Source organism: Hevea brasiliensis, chromosome 5 (assembly GCF_030052815.1).
Source record: "Hevea brasiliensis isolate MT/VB/25A 57/8 chromosome 5, ASM3005281v1, whole genome shotgun sequence".
In the NCBI taxonomy this organism is placed as follows: domain Eukaryota; kingdom Viridiplantae; phylum Streptophyta; class Magnoliopsida; order Malpighiales; family Euphorbiaceae; genus Hevea; species Hevea brasiliensis.
Window position 1 is genome coordinate 7,892,338 of NC_079497.1, and position 21,272 is coordinate 7,913,609.

The window sequence follows — 21,272 nt, forward strand, 5'->3', positions numbered from 1 at the left end:
TTCATGCTTGGATAGGGGGGCTGCATTACGTGCTATATATGATCTATGGCGTGTAGCATTGCAAGTCTCATATATATATATATATATCTGAACTTCTCTTTCTTTTCCATTAAAAAAAAAATCTTTTTCTTTTTAATTTAATTAACTCAGATAATTTATTTTTATCATGAATTTTTTTTTAATAAAAGAGAGCAAAAACTCAGTATACACAGAAACTAACATAAGTAAAAATTAGGAGAGGAGCCAAATTAGGAGAGGAGCCGATAAGGGTTTAGTTCAATAGTATTTATTAAATTTTTTTATGGGTTTAATTAAAAAATATAAAAAGGACGGAATTAGCTAATCAATCCGTATAAATTAAAATTTTGCTTTTTGATAAATATGATTAACTCCATCATCCCAATTCAGAAAGAATCATTAATTGTTGAATAGATGTCACAACAAAACTTTGGAATATCACTATCATTTATCAAGGCTATTAAAAGTCTATTTAGAATTGTTATTAAAATGAATGTTTAAATATACTACTTAAAGATAATATATTTTTAATTGTATTTAAAATACTTTCAAAAAAAAAAAAAAATTTAACCCTCTAATCTCAGTACCAAACGCCAAACGATCACTTTTCAGTATTAGAATTTAGAATCAAAATACCACCACACGAATATATGGCCATTATCTGATAAACTTGGCTTGCATTATCAGCACTGTCAATGATTGTAGCATCATCTTTTGGTAGCTCTTTAATGTCTAAACTTTGAAGAAAGATTTTTTTGTCGTTTTTTGCCTGGTGTATTTATTTATGGGTGGAGTTAGCGGGGGCAAGACACCCAGCACAGGCTAGCTTCATCATATATGGAAGGCCCTAAAGGAGTGAGGAAAGGTGCTTGGACTTCTGAAGAAGATAACCTTCTCAGGAACTGGGTTGAAAGACATGGGGGAGCCAGATGGCATCTAGTTCCTTCCAGGGCAGGTAATATTTATACATATAATAGAGATTTTCTTGCTGACATTTAAAATGGTACAATAGCAAAGAGGCGCTTTTTAAAAAAAAAAAAATTATTTGCTCAAAGTTACTGAAATGTTTCTTGTATTTGCAGGGTTGAACAGATGCAGGAAAAGCTGTAGATTGAGGTGGTTGAACTATCTTAAACCAAATATCAATAGAGGGGAATTCGCGGAGGATGAAGTTGATTTGATGATCAAACTACACAAGCTCCTTGGTAACAGGTAAGATAATATGAGCATTCCTTTAAGAACAAACTGTCAAATATCTCTCTTTTCACCGCATTCTGCATGGAAGTAATCAGTTTGCAGCTCTTTCTGAAAGCTTTATATCACCTTAATTTTTTATGCTTCATCTTTTGTAGCTATTGCGTTTTCTTATCTGCCAATTCTTGGGATTTTCTTGTAAGGTTTTGTTGGTTTTAATTTCAGCATCAAGAGTTGTTGACGTACTTTTTGGTTCAGGTTCCATCATACATCATGTGTTTTGGGTCAATATAGACCTAGTCTAAACCAAAAAAATTCTTTTATTTTTGGGTCCTAAAGACCCTCTTTGCAGACCTGTCCATGGTCCGGTTTGAAATCAAACCGGAATAGAATTGAAAAACTATCTTTTTATAAAAATTTTACAAGATGAATCATAAAATTATATTAAATCATCTAATTTCTTTACAACAAAGTAATTTTATTTTATATAAACATAGAAAGCACAATAAACTCAATGTATATATAAACAGATAATTGAATTAAATAAATAAAAAAAGAATATATTCCACAATTATAAGAAAAATTCTCCCAACTTGTAACAATAAGTAATACTTCGCTGTTGAAAGATGAAAACTTAATGTTAAATGGAGCTGGCAGTAAAAATCATTTGATGCATAAAACCCCATAACAACACAATTATTTTATAAACATTAATTTAATTACATGTAAATAAAATATGGGTCTTTTATGAATTATCAGTGCATACTTTTTCAAGATTGAAATTGGTGTTGCAAGCAATTTTGTCCTGTACAACACATATGGAATTAGAATTTCTTTGTAAGGAGAATATTAAAACAATGTTTTCTCTAAAGATAATGATGATACTCACAGAGGTTCACTGCTTCTTGTGCCCAGATGGTCATTAATTTCTGGAAGACTACCAGGAAGAACAGCGAATGATATAAAGAATTTCTGGAACACCCGCATGCGCAAGAAGATCACTTATTGCGAGGAAGATGCGAAACCGAAAACACCAAACGCAAAAAAGACCAACATAATAAGGCCTCAACCTTGGAAATTCAAAAATATGTCATCAACTACTGTAAATAATGCGCAAGTCAAGTTGTTGCAGGAACCAAATGGATCAAACACACATCAAAATGCAAGAATGGTGCATGGTGGTGGTGTGGCGCCGGCTGACAATAATCTTTGCGAGCACTCTATGGCTTTTCCACTTCCAAGATCGTATAATGAAGACGTGTGTGAGCAATTTTTAGACAAGAAAGAAATCAACCAATTCAATGGCAGTGCCACAAAGCCTTTTGCAGAAGAAAACGCAACGGGGACCGATGCAATGCACACTTTCTTTGAAGAAGGCCAAATGACCAAACGGATGAACGATTTCTATGAAGAAGACTGGTGGATTGAATTTTCCTCTGATAATATGGACCTTTGGAAACTACTGAATGAAGAACAAGAAACCTCGATCGATGAGATGCTTTAAGCTTTACGCCACCAAGGTTAAATCATCGAGCTTCTGCCCTTTGGCACTGCATATGGTGTCCCCAACAACTGGTTTCATGGGTTTTAGCAAGTGTGGCAAAAAATAAAATGTCCGCGTGATGTAAACTGTATTGATTTTCCTTGATTTTTGTATTTCTTGCCAGGCTTTTTCACTTGGTATTCATCGTGTCGGTTAGGCATATTGAAGAAGGCTATTGGCTGGGTTAGTTTGATAAGTCTTTCGAAAACAAAAATTTTATCTTCATGTATTAATAAAATATTTTTTTAAAAATATATTTTATTCATAAAATGTTGTGCCATTAGCAAAAAGTTAAATATATTTAAATAAAATATGTGTAATTTTTTTACTTTTAGCTCATATACTATAATAAATATTAAACGTAATTAACTCATTAAAACATTTTCAAGTTATTTTTTTTTTTAGTAAATAACCAAATTTTATATAGATATAGGGAAAATTTTCAATAAAACCATGATCAATTCTGTTTCAAGAATTTCTTTGCTGCTTCTTTAGGGGATCAATGTCTCAAAACTGTCTTTTGAATGTTTGGTGCTGTTATTTAATTTGCGTCTTTCGCTGCTTCCATGATTAATCTTTTTCCAGTCGTCTCTTAATTTAGTTTTGCTGCAAAGGGTCAGTAATGCTTATCCCCCAGCTCGATAAAATTACTCCGGAGGGGGCCTTGTGGCAGCTTCAGATGGCGCTTGTGTTTTGCATGTTTAGCCAGGTGTCCTGTGCTTTATTAGTTTTTGTCGTTTCTTTTTCTGTTCTTCTCTGCAAGTGATTTTCCTAGAGTATTTTTTTGTTTTCTTTTAACTTCTTGTGGCATTTAATTTATGGGCTTCCCTCACCTGAACTTTCGTGTACTCAAAAGGAAGTGATTGTTTGAAGATGCTTAATTTTGTATTCGGTCTGCTAATTACAAAATATAACTTCCCATCCGATATTGATTCTAAATTTGGGAATCAATCTTTATCAATCATATCAATGAAAAGATTGTAGCCATGTACGTGGCCATAGCATGCATTACGTAGACTATATAAATATAATAAAATTGATGTCAAATAAGTTTTAGAGTTAATTGAAAAAAAATCATGAATTTTATTAATTTTTGTAATTAAATTTTAAAATTTTTATAATTATTAATTAAATTTTTATATTTGATTGATGTTTTAAATTGATCTAATTATTAATAAATTATTATTATATTTTAATAAACAAGAAATTATAAATTTAAGTTTGTGTCTTTGTCACACTTTAACTCTATTCTATAAGTTATTAATTAGCATATAATTTTAATTACATTATTCATAGAGCTGCATCATTTTTCAGTTATTTTGTTATTAATTTTTTTTAATTCTGTAACTTTTTCCTTAAGAGTTTTTTTTTTAAGCTATTGCAAGGTGGATCGAACTACTAAAAGAAAAAATAGTTATTTCTCTGAATCAATTATTTATTAATATCAGTTACCAATAAATTTATAAAGTGCACATTTTAATTAAAATAGTCAAAATAAAAGTTATTACAATTACATTCTAAATATCACACACTAATATTTTATTGACAGTCAAATTAATTTGAAACATCAATTAAATATGATAATTTAATTAATAATTATATAAATTTTAGAATTTAATTATAAAAATTGACAAGTTTCTTGATTTTTTTGATAATTAATCTTAAATTTTATCAAAACGTGACTTGTTCTATTAAATTTTTTTTTCTAGTTATTCATTTTACTAATTTTTTTTAATGATTTTACAAACATCAACAGATAACATATAGTAACACATAGGTTCTACTTATTTTGTAAAAAATATTTTTTTGATATATATATATATATATTCATATTTTCTATGTTTGAAACATTTAAAAAATAATTAACAAAATTTTTTTTTTAATTAAAGAGAAAGTTAAATATTTTTAGACTTTAATAATAGTAAATATTTATGTCAATATTATTAAAAACTTTTAGATATAAGGTTTTTAAACTTGAGGTGATACTTCTTGTAATTTTTTTTAATATTAATTTTTTTTTCAGTTATTGCTGGATTATGTACTCATAATTAATTACTATATTTTGGAATTATTGAATCAAAAAATTGTCGGTGAAATAATATTGATGTATTAAAAAATTATAAAAATTATTTAAGTAAGATATTTTTGTAAAAATAAAAAAATTATTAGAAAGAAAGAGTTGTAAATACGCCAGTGGGAATTACATACGTAAGGAAAAGATGACAAGGCTCGGAGACTGTCGAATCACTTACACCATGAATGACGAGACGGGAGAAGACAAGGAAAGTGCTCTTTTCAAGGCATTTCAACCGTGAAAAAAAGAATTACCCTAATTTGTTTATGGTTGCCATGAAGACAACATGGTGGGCTTTTATTTGATGCCGAAGACTTACCTGCTAAATGATTGAATAAGCATTTCATTGTTAGATTTAGACTCTATGAGTGACATTCAACTAAAGTTCTCGCCAATACTTATACCTCGTGTATAACGCACCATCTTAGCAAATTTTTATTTAGTAAAATTGAGAGAAATTATTAAATACATTCGGTATATATATATCTTCTCTCACAATCATGTAGAACTTACTTTTTATATAATATGAAGAATTCACATTTTGTGAGAGAGGGATACTAATTTTTAATGTATCAGATACACCTAATAATTAGCCTAAAATTAATATATATTCAATAATTTTGTTATAACCGTTTATTATAATCAATTCATTATATAATTTTTTTTATTTATTTTAGCATTCAATAGAAATGACCAATACGCAAAACTCACTAATGACACCAACAAAAATGTGAGAGCGATTGACAATAATCAAACCAAGTTATGTGGTACATTTTAGATGACAAGAAATTGACCAATTCTTTGTCGAATATGTGAGTCTTTGCTTTGAGGATGTCATTTTTCCCTCAATATAATATGAAGGTGCTTTCTTTTTCATTCAATTTTTTTTTATAAATAAAATATTTATTAAAGAATAAATTCAGAAAAATTTAGCATAAGAACATCCAATTAAATCCAGATAATTAGATATAACCAACATATTGAATTCTAAACTGGGATCAATTATATATATAAACAAAATGCATTAAGAGATTAATTGAGTGTAAGATTTATTTTATAAAAGTATTTTTATCAAAAAGATTTATCTTATAGAAAAAAAGTCAGTCAAGATTTATTGTGAGCTTTTAGGGAATAATGTTTCGATATAAAGGAAATTGGAAGATAAGGTGAAAGGAATTTAATTTGAGGAAATTTTAAATTTTAAGGAATTTAAGGGTTTTTTTTTTTTCACTAATTAATTAAGCAACCCCCACCTCTCGTTGTATTTTTTGGTATTTATAATAAACACATTCAAGTTAATTTTATATGCATATTTCAATTGAAGTTTAGGGTTGTTTTGTTTTTAGTCCTAAAGTTCCTTTTTAAAATGATGTATGTAGCGTTAATATTCCATATTAGTTTGAGATATGGGTAATGTATATCTTATATGGTTTTATATACTTTTCTCTTTTGAGCTAACTTTTGGAGGTAAGTTAAGCTTGATCCATTTTCTTAAGATGTAACTTCTTATAATAGTATCAGGGGTGAAACTAGAAAATTAGATCAACGCAATCAAATATTTTATTTTATTTAATTGAAAAGAAAAATATTTGTATAATAATAAACTATCTATTAAAAGAAGAAAAAAAAATATTGTCACGGCCCGATTTCTGGGCCGGACCAGCAGTAGGACTTAGGTTTCCGAAACTTGTAGTAAGCCTAATTATTTTTAATTTATTCATAGAGCCCAAAACAGTAGTCCAATTTTGAGAAAATAAATGGATAAAGCCCGATCATAAATTGAACTATCCAATGGGGTGTACTAATTCATCCAACCTGTAAACAATTAAAAACAATAATATGAAGAGTTCAGCTCACTCTCACAATCTTCAATACAGATAAATAAATATTTGAGAGCTCAGCTCTTTCCATCCACAGTAATAAAATCCCAAGTATCCACGCAATGTCATATAACTAAGTTTACAATTCCAGAAAAATTAACTTGTTACAACCCCAAATAAAAATAATATGCTTCTGGTACATGCGGAGTTTTAGAATTAAAACAAAGATAATAAAAGCACAACTAAACTTTTCTGATTAAACCTGCGAGAAAATAAAGCAAGTTATTTTTAATAAGTCCACCTGTCACCTAGAAAAATTTATTGAATAGGAGTGAGCATTCAACTCATAGAGTAAAATATTGATTTTAAACATAATTTCTATAAGTATCTAAATCTAATATATTTTCTGTGTATGAAATGCAGCATAATCACTTAGTATCAAACAATTCAAGCAATACTTGCACAAAAGATAATTTGGAGCACGCATACATCCGCGTGTCACATCAATACATATATGAGAGTTGATCCTCTATACAGCTCTCTTAATCCAATACCTACCAGCAAGGTCAATTCAAGCCAGACTTTCGCTTAATAATCCAAGTGTGGGGGTCAGCGAGATCAACTCAAAGCCATACTCATCCTGACTTATCCATAGATAAGGATCGGATCCCAGAAAGTCAAGTTTTAGCTGTGATTACCCATCCTACCCAAATCCACATCCATACCATATACATACCAACACACGCACACCGCTCTAAATTACTTTAAGGCGACATCCACAAACAAGTTCAATAAAATATGCAACAAAGGAGCGTGCCTAGTATTTAACTAAATATATACATCCATATATGTGAATGTATAAGCATGTTTTGAATATAAATTATTAATATTGAAATTATAAATAAAATCACTATCTACTTGCTAATTAATTGAATATTATTGAGGTGGCTGGGAAGAGGAGAACGGTTGACTCGAATCACCTAAACAATTATATTCATGAATTTATCAATATTAAAACAAAACAAAGACTTAAAGAGTTAAAGACATCCTAAATTTATGCAAGAAATTTGACAGAGTTTCTCCTGTACCTGGGACTTACCCAACCTGCAAAATAACTCAAACACACTTTCTAATCTAATGGCCTCAGGCCCACAACATAACAACAACATACTACCCCTCCTAGACCTGCCAAACCAGTCAAAACTCATATAATTACACAATTTAGCTATTAAGCTTAAGATTAACATTTTGCAAAAACTTTCCAAACTAACCCCCAAAAATTTTGTAATCATGCCCTGCAGTCCTTAGCAATGCTACTATACTAATACAATTAGAATCATAATTTTTTAGTTGCCTATGAATATTTTATGAATTTTATTCTAAACCTAGCATTAGGCAAAAAGGCAAATTAGAGTTTGGGTTTACTTATGCCAATTCTAACACCTGAAACTCGTCCGGGGCATTTCAAAATAGTGAGAAGTACTGTAATATTGACCCACTTCCGAAATGGGTCTGGTAACTGGCATGTTTGGTTTGAAAATGCAGTCTCGATCATCGGTAAAATTTCCTAAAAAAGAAAACACTTACGTGAAACTCACAATACCAGGAGTTAGAATATAATTTTTATTTAATTAAAAAGACCTATTAAAGATTCAAAAAATTATTGGCAAGCTCATGGGAGTCTCCAAATTATTAGAAAGAAGACAACAAACAATGTCGTTTTTATTAGAAGTCATGGACAACAGTGCAAATAGATTGAGAGCCCCAGGAAGAACAAAGAAACAAAACGTCATCGTTTTCTAACCAACAATGGGCAAAAGTGCAATGGAACACACAACATTGCATGTATTGCAGCAGGTACACTGCTCTTGTCAACGCATTTGCACTGATGAGCAAGGGGAATTCTCCAAAATGACTTGACAAAATAGCCCCCACAATGAAACAAAAAGATAAAAAGGCAAAAATGTCCAGCTCTTATAAATGGCGACCTTAATTTTTAAGGGTAAAAAGGAGTATGGAGCAAAAGGGTAAAATTGTAAAATAAAAAAATTCTGTTTGCAATGGGACTGTTTATGTGAACAGTAAATAAGATTCTTTTTTAATTGAGGACAGAGACGATAGATTGCGTCGCAATGCTGCGAATATACCATTTAATTTATTTTATTAATAATAAATGTGATAATTAATATAAATTATTTTGTAAATATTTATAAATTATAATTTAAAAGCATATAATAATTTGTGAAAATCTAAGAGCTTTAATTGTTGAATACATCGAATAATTGTTAGTTGATAGTTATTACTGTTAGTTAATAACTAATAGCTGATAGCTAATAATAATTGATTTATGTTAAATATTTAGTAAAACTATATTTAACTATTTAACTGTTACTGTTGATACGTGAAATAATTAATAAGAGTATATATCATATAATTTATTTTATTATTAAAATAAATATAAAATTATAAATTTATTATATTATATTATTATTAAATAAAATATATAATTATTAAATTAATATATTATATTATTTATTATATTATTAAAATAAATATATAATTATTAATTTATTATATCATATCATTTATTTTATTATTGAAATAAGAAAATAATTAAATTTTTTATAAAATAATTAAATAATTTTAAAAATATAGGTAAAATAATAAAGTAATTATTATTGTTGATAAAGAAAAAACTTATAATTAATTTTAAGTTTTTAGATGTAAATAAATATTTTATATTTTATGTTATTAATAAAAAAATATTTTAACAAAATTGAAATGCGTTAATTAAGATGTTAAAATTATAAATGAAAAAGATAAAAATATCAATAATATTAATTTTTCAGTTAAATAAAAAGGATAATATGGTTAAAATAAAAAATAAAATCAAATCAGCTATCAGCTGATGATACAAATTGCTGATGATACAAACTGCAGCTAATAGGTACCATATCAATTACCCATTAGCTATTAGCTTTATTTTTTAAAACTTACTAAACACTCTAGTTCACTTGTTTGAGTGTATATCAGTTATCAGCTGCATCCAACAGGTGAACTAAATACCACTTAAATCTCTTAATTACAAGCATAAATATGATAGATAATTTATTTTTATCATGGATTTTTTTTTTTAAATAAAAGAGAGCAAAAACTTAGTAACCTACACAAAACTAACGTCAAGTAAAAATTAGGAGAGGAGCTGATACGAGGAACACCAACACTCAAGTATCCCTTGCCGGGTTCTTTTTTTTTTTTTTCTTAACATTTGCTGTTCCAAATTAAATATATTCAGTGATCTATTGATTAGAGGTTAGTTGAATAGTATTTATTAAGTTTTTTGTGAGTTTAATAAAAAATATAAAAATGATGAAATTAGCTAATCAATCCATATAAATTAAAATTTTGCTTTTTGATAAATATGTTAACTCTATCATCCCAATTCAGAAAGAATCATTAATTCTTGAATAGATGTCACAACAAAACGAAGGCTACTCTTTAGAATATCACTATCATTTATTGACATGCGTCCGCAAGTGTATGAATTCGAGTAATAAAAAGTGAGCAAGATATCGTTTCTATGAGAATTGTCTTTAATTATCAAAATTTATATTAATTTTACTAATATCTAGACGATCAAATTGGATTAAATTCAAGAAATTAAAATTGAACTAATGATGAAATTAACTAATAAAAGCAATGAGAACTTTGTGTTTAAATTCAAATAAAAATGGCTAAGGATATTGACTTCACTTAACCCAATAACTAATCTCAATCAATTTTATCTAATAATTAATTTTAAATAAACAAAAGTATTTAATAATCCCTTATGGGCATCATCAAACCTTCTAATTAAAGAATTAACTCCTATTTCTCAATAGAGAATTACTCAATTAATTACAGAATTAAGAAAAAGACTATTTTAATAAAACCCCATAGACTCAATCTTAGTTTTCACTCTTAATTGAAATCTATGATAATTGTTATCAAATCAAACTCATAATCATGTTTTCCAACTATAGATTATAAATCTAACATCATTCAAGTATTTAGCCAAGATATTTAAAAGCATTAAACTCGAAAATAATAACTATTAGCAAAATAGAGAAAAATTAGATCAAAATCTAGAGAGTAGATAAAGTTAAGCTATATCAAATCCCTAGCTAAAATATTTAGCCACTCATTTTCTCAAGTATCAACTCAAAATCAATAAAAGTAAATCCAAATATCAAATTAACAAATGAGTTCAAATAAAAGAAAAGAAAGGAAAAAAATAAAAAGAATAAACTCTAAGTGCGCTTGATGAAGAACCCTTGCTCTAGCCTCTCAATGCTCCAAGAAAACCCTCTCCAATCTCTTGCTCTTTCTCTACATTGAATTTTCCAGAGTGTTTGGCTGCTAAGAGACTTCTAAAAACATCTCTTCCTCACCTCTTTTCATAAAATCTCTAACTAACTCTAATTTTGAATCTTCTCTTCACTTAGTGATGTGTCACAAGCCCATTGGGTGAGAAAATGCCCTTAAAGACCATCTCATAGCCAGCCATGCATGTAAGATGCATTCTCATGGCTAGCCATGCACCCTACACTCATCCCACAAGAGGTGCTTATTTCTTCAATCCCACAACTGTTCATGTGAATCTCATGGTTGGGAGTGAGATTTTCTGCTCAATTTTCAACTTCTCTATAACTTTCACCAAATTTTATAATTTTTCTTAAAAAGAACAAATATCAATTAAAGAGAGAGAAATTAACTTTTAGCTAAATAAACTATAAAAATGTAATTAAAATTAATTAAAAGACTAAATATTTACATGAATTAATATAATTAACTTTATAAAAATACTATATATCAAATACCCCCAGAGTTGATTTTTGCTTGTTCTCAAGCAAAAGAACATATAAAGTATAAATGAGAGATTTGATAAAACAAAAAATTTCAAACATGGTTGCAAATTTGATAAATCAACTTAGAAAAGAAAAATTCTACCCAAATGCTATAATTTAATTATCTCAATTAAAAATTAAAAAATTAAATTTCATAGTTTAATCATTTCAACCTGTTCATACTGAAATAAAACTCTATACAATTAATAATCATTTTGCTTTTTTTAAATTTCAATAAAGCAATTAAACTCTGCACTCCAACCAAACTTGCAATTTCATGAGTTTATTTCCACTAATGAGATAGTATTATCAGGAGATTCAAAAAGCATAAACTAAACAAAATAAAAATGAAAATCAACCAATTATCATGAATCAAAATATGCAAAAACCTTAATTTTCAATTCCCTCCTTATTTCTTTATTTATTTACACTCTTTTTTTTTTTTCCCAGAATAGCTTTTGACACTCTTCCTCAAATCGTCATCTGTCTTTTTACATGAATACCAACATTGGTCATGAAGGCACTGGTTACTTAGCAATCACAAATTCAAGGCGCTTTGCATACTCATAATCCATGCTGTTGTTTGACTCAAAAAGAAACATGGGGCTCATGAATATTTGTCACGACCTAACCTATGGGCCGGACAGGCACTAGGACCTGGGCCAGCTTAAAGCCCCCGAGGCCCGTAGTAAGCCTAACTATTCTTCAAATCCATAACCAGGCCCACAATTTAGGCCCAATATGCATATAAGATAATTTAAATCAAACTGTTATAATTTCATTTCGGGCCAACTTAGCCCAGAAATTTTTACAAACTAAAATCAGTGGAGCTCAGCTCAACCCTATTACCTCATTTACAAACTGTTTAAATACCATACAAATCTTCATTTATTAATCTCAAAAATTTAAATTAACACAATTTCTAATAAGGTCCACACTATTACTAACACATGCGGAGTTCTAGATTTTAAATTTAGAAAAGATAGTAAAACAATAAAATAATCGACGTTAAACCTGTGAGGAAGAAAATAGGTTGCTCTGTAAAATAACTCCTCCTGTGGCCTGGAAAAATATTGAACAGGAGTGAGCCTTCGACTCAGAGAGTAAAATATCAATTTTAACCATAATCTCTATAACTATCTAAAACTAATGCATCCTGTAGAGTGAAATGCAACATCAGTAACAAATTCACATCATAACAGCAAAAAGGTAATTTGGAGCACTCACACACCCAATAATAGCAATCATAATATATGGGCCGATCCTATCTGACTCTCTTAAATCCAACCTGTGCCAGCGAAGAACTCAGCTCGGACTTCCACTTAATAACCAAATCGGGGTCCCAGCGAAGAACTCAAGCCGTGTCTACCCCGAAGGACCGGGTCCCAGCGAAGATCTCAAGCCGTGTCTACCCGTCCTATCCATAGTCCACAGCACATTACACGCACGCCAACGCACGCACACTGCTCCAAATTACCACAACAACATCCAAGGCACTTTAACAGTTATGAATACAACATAAAACGTGCCTAGAGTTTAACTACATAGATACATACATATAAGTGATGCATGGGCATGCTTGAACATATAATAATAGTGAAATTACAATTAAAATTAATATTTTACTCACAGTACACCGATGACTATTGTGGCTGCTGGATGCAGAAAAATAGCTGACATTGATCACCTAATAATTAAATTATAAATTTATTAGTACTAAGTTAGAATAAAAATCTAAAGAGGCAATAGACAGCCTAATTTATGCCGGAAATCCGGCAGAGTTTTTCCTATACCTAGGACCTACCCAACCTGCAAAAAGGCTCAAATAACACTTCTAGATTCTCAATTTTCCACAATCACATCTCATCAATATCACATGGCCCCTCCTGGGCCCTCCAATTCAGATAATACTCAAAATCTTAAAAATTACTTTTTAGTCCCTATAATTGACATTTTGCAAAAATCCACTCAAACATGCTCTAAAAATTCTAAGATTTTGCCCCGCGGTCCCTAATAATATTATAAGACTATTGTAAAATGAATTGTAATTTTCTAATCACCCATGAATATTTTATTCAAGAATTTTACTCGATTCCATGAGTTTCCAACATCTAATATATTCTTAATTCAACCCAATTCAATATTCACATATTTAAACCTCCATCCTCAAGCTTCAACCAATTATATAAAATTTAATTATCTTAATTTTCAAAAATCTTATATGCCCATATGCTAAAAATCTAACTAAAATCCATCTATATTTCTCAAAAATATTCTACAATCACTCAAAAATTCAACTAACACCATAGAATATCTCCAAATAATTTTACTTTCATCATATATTTTTCTTAGAATTTTTCTTCAATTTTTTCTGTTTAAGAAACACTATATTTATGCTCCACAGACAGAGAAATAATAAAAATAGTCTTACCCTAAGTTTATCTGTGTCTCAAAAATTCCAAAAATTTATGAGGAAGCCTATGTAAGTTGAATAATCTCCATAGCCCACCGGAGCCACCGCGCATGGTGGCCGGCCACCGGTCGCCGGCGACATTTGCCGAATCTTATCATACCACCATGCTCCTCTCCTCTTCCTCAGTCCATAGGTGGTCTCGGATCATCGATCCAACGGTCGGATTGTCCTAGATCTGATGAAAAAACTTGAAAAACCCGAAACTTCTATCCTCCATATCTCACTCATCCGACCTCCATTTGCTGCAAAATTGGTATCAAAAGAAAGCTCTCGGAACAAGCTTTCCAACGCCACCTGAATTGCCTCGATCGGACGTCGAATGAAGCCGGAATCGCGTCTAATAGCCGCTGCCCACTGTGCGCGCGTTTTCTCTCTCTTCTCCCTCTCTTGCCGCCGTTTCTGGTGGTTTGGCCGTCGCCGGAGGATCGCCGGCCGGGTGGGAAGCCGCTTGGGAGGTCGCCGGCCGGTCACCGGAGAAAGAAAGAAGAAGAAGGGAGGAGAGGAGAGGAGAGAAGAGAAAAATGGGGGGGGGGGGGGTCCTCCCGATTTTTGAGTCCCATTTTTTTTTTTTATTTTTTTTAAAGGTTGGCAGTGATAGTGGAAACCCACTGTCACACGCCAAAGTCACTTTTTTTTTTTTTTGTGGTTGTTACAATATTACTAGTTACTTGCAACTCAAACCAGCAGAGTAGACTGTGCAATTTTATTTTGTTGTTCTTTTTTTCTTATGTACAAATATGTACATTAAAACTAGGGATATCAATTAAGATCAAAGCATGCTCCACTCACAATAATTAATTAATTCTCACATTAAATTATTATTTTTTTATTCATCTCCTAGACACACTATCCACATTTCATTTCCATAGACAAAATAAAATAAACATGCAAGGTTAGCAAAACAAAATTAATCATTAATTGTATAGAATCTCATTTAAGCACATCACAAATCTAAAATAACTAAACTACAAATTCAACTCTCAAACTCATATTGAAATAATTAAAAACAATAATAGCAAAAATTATTTTCTTTTGAATTTCGTAATCAAGATTGCAACCATATTTTACCCAAAAAAAAATCTTATATACAAAAATAAAACAAAATAATAAAAGTAAATAAAAATATGTACCCCTAAACTTATCAAAGACATTGTCCTCAATGGCTAAACAAAAAAGCACATGCCATGGATATGGAAGTGCAACACATAAACTAAAATGAAGCAAAGTGAAAATGTGTATGAAAGAAGAAAGAAAAGTATGTATTAATCTTGAGGAAAAAAAAAGTTATTGTTGATAAAAAAAACATGCATAATAAGACAAAATAAAATCACATGACTTTAGGTGAAGTGAAATGAACCAATGAAAATGCAAGAAAACAAAAGAACAATTGCAAAAGGAAGAGGACATGCATGGCTTGGAGTGAAATGGCTCATTGCCAAGCACGGAGAGGTGCATGGCTGGCCATGCACATCGGGTTGATTCTCATACCCAGCCATGTGATTTGCTACCCAAGAACAGTCACAAATGTATGAAAGAACAAGCATGGGAGGCCATGAAGCACCACATGGCTGGCCATGCGTCTAGCTTGCATGAAATGAACCTTCTTATGGCTAGCCATGACCTTTGCTGCCATATAATACCAAATGTCCATTTTGAACTCCATTTGAATAGAAAAGCTCATGCCCAATCATGAAATTTCTTACAAACTCACATAAAGCTATAACCTTTACTATTTTTCATGAAATTTTTTTTGCTTTGCAAATTAAATTCAAACCTTTTTAGACAATGATTTCAATGGCTACCCATGACTAACTCCCACCTAGCCATAATATTTACTATTTCTCAAAAATTATTTTACTCTAATTCAATGCAAAAAATTAGATCTAATGCAACATGACTCTAGAACAAAACCATACACCAAAGTTGCATCTTCTTCACATTTGCCTAACAAAATAACAAAATTCAATTTCACAAATATCTATCAAGCACAAGATATGCATAAGATTACAACAATATCAAAATTAAGCATATCACATCAAAAGAAAATGTCTACCTTGTATACATCTGTCAGACACGAGGCCAGCTGTCAGGCATGAGGCCAGCTGTCAGGCTTGTAAAGTGGACACCTTCTGACCAAATCCTTAAATCTATCCCAAGCTTCATAAAGTGTTTCCATATCCAGAGTAAATATCTGGATATCATTTCTCAACTTCACAGTCTTAGCTGGAGGAAAGAACTTTGCCATAAATTTTTCTGCTAAATCCTCCCATGTAGTGATAGACCTAGCAGGTAAAGAATTCAACCATTCTCTTACTCTATCCCTTAAATAGAATGGGAAGAGTCTCAATCTAATGGCATCATTTGATACTCCATTGAACTTCAGTGTATCACATATCATGAGAAAACTCTCCAAATGGACATTAGGATCCTCATTTGCAATCCCTCCAAATTGATATGTAGTCTAAATCATCTGAATAAAAGCAAGCTTTAGCTTAAAATTGTTAGCTTCCACTAGAGGTCTTGTAATGCTCGATGTAAAACTGAACATCGTTGGTCTAATGTAATCCCACAAAACCCTCCTTTGTTGCCTTGCAACTTGTGGCTCTTGCTCTTCATCCACCACTTCCTCAATCACAACTCTAGGATTCATGTCATCCATTTTAATATTAGCTTCTTTTTTAGCCTTCTTCCTTTCTCTAACTTGTTTTGTATTCTCTCTACAAGTTCTCTCAATTTCAGGATAAAACTGTAACGAGCATGTGTCAACCAATCTTCTCATAAACCACCTAAAAAATAACCAAAGCCAAAACACAAAATTAAATTCAACAAAATAAAAATGCCTATATTATCAACAAAATCAACTATTTTGATATTAAAGTTGCCAATCCCTGGCAACAGCGCGAAAAACTTGATACGTGTCTGCAAGTGCACGGATTCGTGTAAGTAATAAAGAGTGAGTAAGATATCATTCCCACGAGGATTGTCTTTAATTATCAAAATTTATGTTAATTTTACTAATATCTAGACGATCAAATTGAATTAAATTCAAAAAATTAAAATTGAACTAAGGATGAAATTAACTAATAAAAGCAATGAGAACTTTGTGTTTAAATTCAAATAAAAATGGCTAGGGATATTGATTTCACTTGATCCAATAATTAATCTCAATCAATTTTATCTAATAATCAATTTTAACTATTCTTGCAAGGGTAAATAATCAAAAGCATTTAATAATCCCTTTCAGACATTATCAAACCTTCTAATTAAAGGATTAACCCTTATTTCCCAATAGAGAATTACTCAATTAATTAGAAAATTAAGAAAGACACTATTTCAACAAAACCCCATAGACCCAATCTTAGTTTCCATTCTTAATTAAAATCTATGATAGTTGTTATCAAATCAAACTCATAATCATGTTTTCCAACCATAGATTATAAATCTAACATCATTCAAGTATTTGGCCAAGATACTCAAAAGCATTAAACTAAAAAATAATAACTATTAGCAAAGTAGAGAAAATTAGATCAAAATCTATAGATTAGATAAAGTCAAGCTATATCAAATCCCTAACTAAAATATTTAGCCACTCATTTTCTCAAGTATCAACTTAAAATCAATAAAAGTAAATCCAAACATCAAATTAACAAATGAGTTCAAATAAAAGAAAAGAAAGGAAAAAAATAAAAAGAATAAACTCTAAGTGTGCTTGATGAAGAACCCTTGCTCTATTTTCGCAATGCTCCAAGAAAACCCTCTCCAATTTCTTGCACTTTCCCTACAATGAATTTTTTGAAGTGTTTGGGAGCTAAGAGACCTCCAAAAACATCTATTCCTTTCCTCTTTTCATAAAATCTCTAACTCACTCTAATTTTGACCCTTTCCCTTCACTTGGTGATGTGTCACAAGCCCATTGGGTGAGAAAAAGCCCTTAAAGACCATCTCATGGCCAGCCATGCTTGCGTGTAAGATGCATTCTCATGGCTGACCATGCGCCCTACACTCATCCCACAAGAGGTCATGCTTATTTCTTCAATTCCACAGCTGTCCATGTGAATCTCATGGCTGGGGGTCGAATTTTCTGCTCAATTTTTAACTTTTCTCCAACTTTTACCAATCTTTATAATTTTTCTTAAATAGAACAAATATCAATTAAAAAGAGAGACATTAACTTTTAGCTAAATAAACTATAAAAATATAATTTAAATTAATTAAAATACTAAGTATTTACATAAATTAATACAACTAACTCCATAAAAATACTATATATCATTTATCAAGCTACCAAAAATCTGTTTGGAATTATTGTTAAAATTACCATTAAAAAAATTACTTTTTAAATAAATTAGTTAAAGATAATATTTTTTTAATTGCATTTAATTTTTTTTTTTAAATTAACCCTATAATCTCAATGCAAAACGCCAAACGATCACTAGGGTCAAAACACTTTTGAGTATTAGAATTTAGAAACAAATTATCACCACAAGAATATAAGGCCATTTTCTGATAAACTTGGGTTGCATTCAGCACTGTCAATGATTGTAGCATCATCTTTTGATAGCTCGTTAATATCTAAACTTTTAAAGCAACATTTTTTTGTCGTTTTTTGTCTGGTGTATTTATTTATGAGTGGACTTAGCGGGGGCAAGACACCTAGCACAGGCTAGCTTCATCATATATGGAAGGCCCTAAAGGAGTGAGGAAAGGTGCTTGGACTTCTGAAGAAGATAACCTTCTCCGGAACTGGGTTGAAAAACATGGAGAAGGCAGATGGCATCTAGTTCCTTCCAGGGCAGGTAATATTTATACATATAATAGAGAATTTCTTGCTGACATTTCAAATGGTAAAATAGCACAGAGGCTATTTTTTTTTTTAAAAAAAAATTATTTCCTCTAAGTTACTGAAGTGTTTCTTGTATTTGCAGGGTTGAACAGATGCAGGAAAAGCTGTAGATTGAGGTGGTTGAACTATCTTAAACCAAATATCAATAGAGGAGAATTCGCGGAGGATGAAGTTGATTTGATTATCAAACTACACAAGCTCCTTGGTAACAGGTAAGATAATAAGTGCATTCCTTTAAGAACAAACTGTCAAATATCTCTCTTTTCACCACATTCTGCATGAAAGTAATCAGTTTGCAGCTCTTTCTGAAAGCTTTATATCACCTTAATTTTTGATGCTTCATCCTTTGGCAGCTATTGCGTTTTCTTATCTGCCAAATATTGGGATTTTCTTGCAAGGTTTTGTTGGTTTTAATTTCAGCATCGAGAGTTGTTGAGGTTCTTTTTGGTTCAGGTTCCACCACACATCCGTGTTTTGGGTCTATGCGGACCCGGTCTAGGAAAAAAAAAAAATCCTTCTGTTTTTGGGTCCTAAAGACTCTCCTTGTAGACCAATCCGGTTTGAAACCAAACCGAATTAGAATTGAAAAATTATCTTTTTATAAAAATTTTACAAGATGAATAGTAAAATTCTATTAAATCATCAAATCTCTTTACAACAAAGTAATTTTATTTTATATAAACATAGAAAGCACAATAAACTCAATGTATATATAAACACAGAATTGAATTAAATAAATAAATAAAAAAATATATTCCACAATTATAAGAAAAATTCTCCCAACTTTTAACAATAAGTAATACTTCGCTGTTGAAAGATGAAAACTTAATGTTAAATGGAGCTAGTAATAAATATAATTTGATGCTTAAAACCCTATAACAACACAATTATTTTATAAACATTAATTTGATTACGTGTAAATAATGTGGGTCTTTTATGAATTATTATTGCATACTTTTTCAAGATTGAAATTGATATTGCAAGCAATTTTGTCCTGTACAACACATATGGAATTGGAATTTCTTTGTAAAGAGAATATTAAAACAATGTTTTCTCAAAAGATACTGATGATACTCACAGGGGTTCACTGCTTCTTGTACCCAGATGGTCATTAATTTCTGGAAGACTACCAGGAAGAACAGCAAATGATATAAAGAATTTCTGGAACACCCGCATGCGCAAGAAGATCACTTATTGCGAGGAAGATGCGAAACCGAAAACACCAAACGTAAAAAAGACCAACATAATAAGGCCTCAACCTTGGAAATTGAAAAATATGTCATCAACTACTGTAAATAATGCGCCAATGAAGTTGTTGCAGGAACCACATGGATCAAACACACATGAAAATGCAAGAATGGTGCATGGCGGTGGTGTGGCGCCGGCTGACAATAATCTTTGCGAGCACTCTATGGCTTTTCCACTTCCAAGATCGTATAATGAAGACGTGTGTGAAAAAATTTTAGACAAGAAAGAAATCAATCAATTCAATGGCAGTGCCACTGAGCCTTTTGCTGAAGAAAACGCAACAGGGACTGATGCAGTGGATACTTTCTTTGAAGAAGGCCAAATGACCAAGGGAATGAACGATTTCTATGAAGAAGACTGGTGGATTGAATTTTCCTCGGATATAGACCTTTGGAAACTACTGAGTGAAGAACAAGAAACCTCGATCGATAAGATATTTTAAGCTTTACACCACCAAGGTTAAATCATCGAGCTTCTCCCCTTTGGCACTGCATATGATGCCCCCAGCAACTGGTGTCATGGACTTTAGCCAGTGTGGCAAAAATAAAAATATCTGCGTGATGTTAACTGTATTGATTTTCCTTGATTTTCTTATTTCTTGTTAGGTATATTGAAGAAGGCTATTGGCTGGGTTAATTTGCCAAGTCTTTCGAAAATAAAAATTTTATTTTCACGTATTAATAAAATATTTTTAAAAATATATATTTTATTCATAAAATATTATACCATTAGCAAAAAGTTAAATATATTTAAATAAAATATGTATAATTTTTTTACTTTTAGCTCATATAATATAATAAATATTAAATGTAATTAACTCATTAAAAAATTTTCAAGTTATTTTTTTTAGTAAATATCCAAATTTTATATTGATATAGTGAAAAAATTCAATAAAACCATTGTCAGTTCCGTTTCAAGCATTTCTCTGCGGCTTCTTTAGGGGATCAAAGCCTCAAAACTGTCTTTTAAATGGTTAGTGCTGTTATTTAATTTGCATCTTTCGCTGCTTCCATGATTAATCTTTTTCCAGTCGTATCTTAATTTGGTTTTGCTGCGAAGGGTCAGTAATCGCATTTGGTCAACCTGTTGATGCTTATCCCCGGCTCGATAAAATTACTCCGGAGGGCTCCTTGTGCACTTCTGTTTTGCATGTTTAGCCAGGTGTCTTGTACT

At 30.7% G+C, this 21,272-nt stretch overlaps 2 protein-coding genes and 1 long non-coding RNA gene across 5 annotated transcripts; 2 read left to right on the forward strand and 1 right to left on the reverse strand.

The window, feature by feature from the left end:
* The first annotated feature begins 626 nt into the window (after positions 1-626).
* Positions 627-2,988, forward strand: LOC110667480 (transcription factor MYB113). 2 transcript variants are annotated; one of them, XM_058146811.1, is made up of 3 exons: positions 627-973; positions 1,101-1,230; positions 2,104-2,988. In XM_058146811.1, the coding sequence occupies exons 1-3, from the start codon at positions 856-858 to the stop codon at positions 2,714-2,716; spliced, it is 861 nt and encodes a 286-aa protein (XP_058002794.1). In that variant the 5' UTR covers positions 627-855; the 3' UTR covers positions 2,717-2,988. The 2 variants fall into 2 exon arrangements, with proteins under 2 accessions (XP_058002794.1, XP_021684029.2); XM_021828337.2 differs by having other exon boundaries at positions 631-973; positions 2,128-2,988.
* A 9,409-nt stretch (positions 2,989-12,397) lies between these two features.
* On the reverse strand, positions 12,398-14,507 carry LOC131180206 (uncharacterized). Its single transcript, XR_009149017.1, has 3 exons — positions 13,967-14,507; positions 13,166-13,222; positions 12,398-12,597 (listed from the first exon to the last, which is right to left on the reverse strand). It is a non-coding gene; the product is annotated as an uncharacterized LOC131180206 (long non-coding RNA).
* Positions 14,508-18,673: 4,166 nt separating this feature from the next.
* Positions 18,674-20,671, forward strand: LOC110667471 (transcription factor WER-like). Of its 2 annotated transcripts, none has more exons than XM_021828324.2 (3): positions 18,674-18,804; positions 18,934-19,063; positions 19,932-20,671. In XM_021828324.2, exons 1-3 carry the CDS (start codon positions 18,687-18,689, stop codon positions 20,539-20,541), a joined length of 858 nt encoding a protein of 285 aa, XP_021684016.2. In that variant the 5' UTR covers positions 18,674-18,686; the 3' UTR covers positions 20,542-20,671. The 2 variants fall into 2 exon arrangements, with proteins under 2 accessions (XP_021684016.2, XP_058003824.1); XM_058147841.1 differs by having other exon boundaries at positions 19,956-20,671.
* Positions 20,672-21,272: the final 601 nt, after the last annotated feature.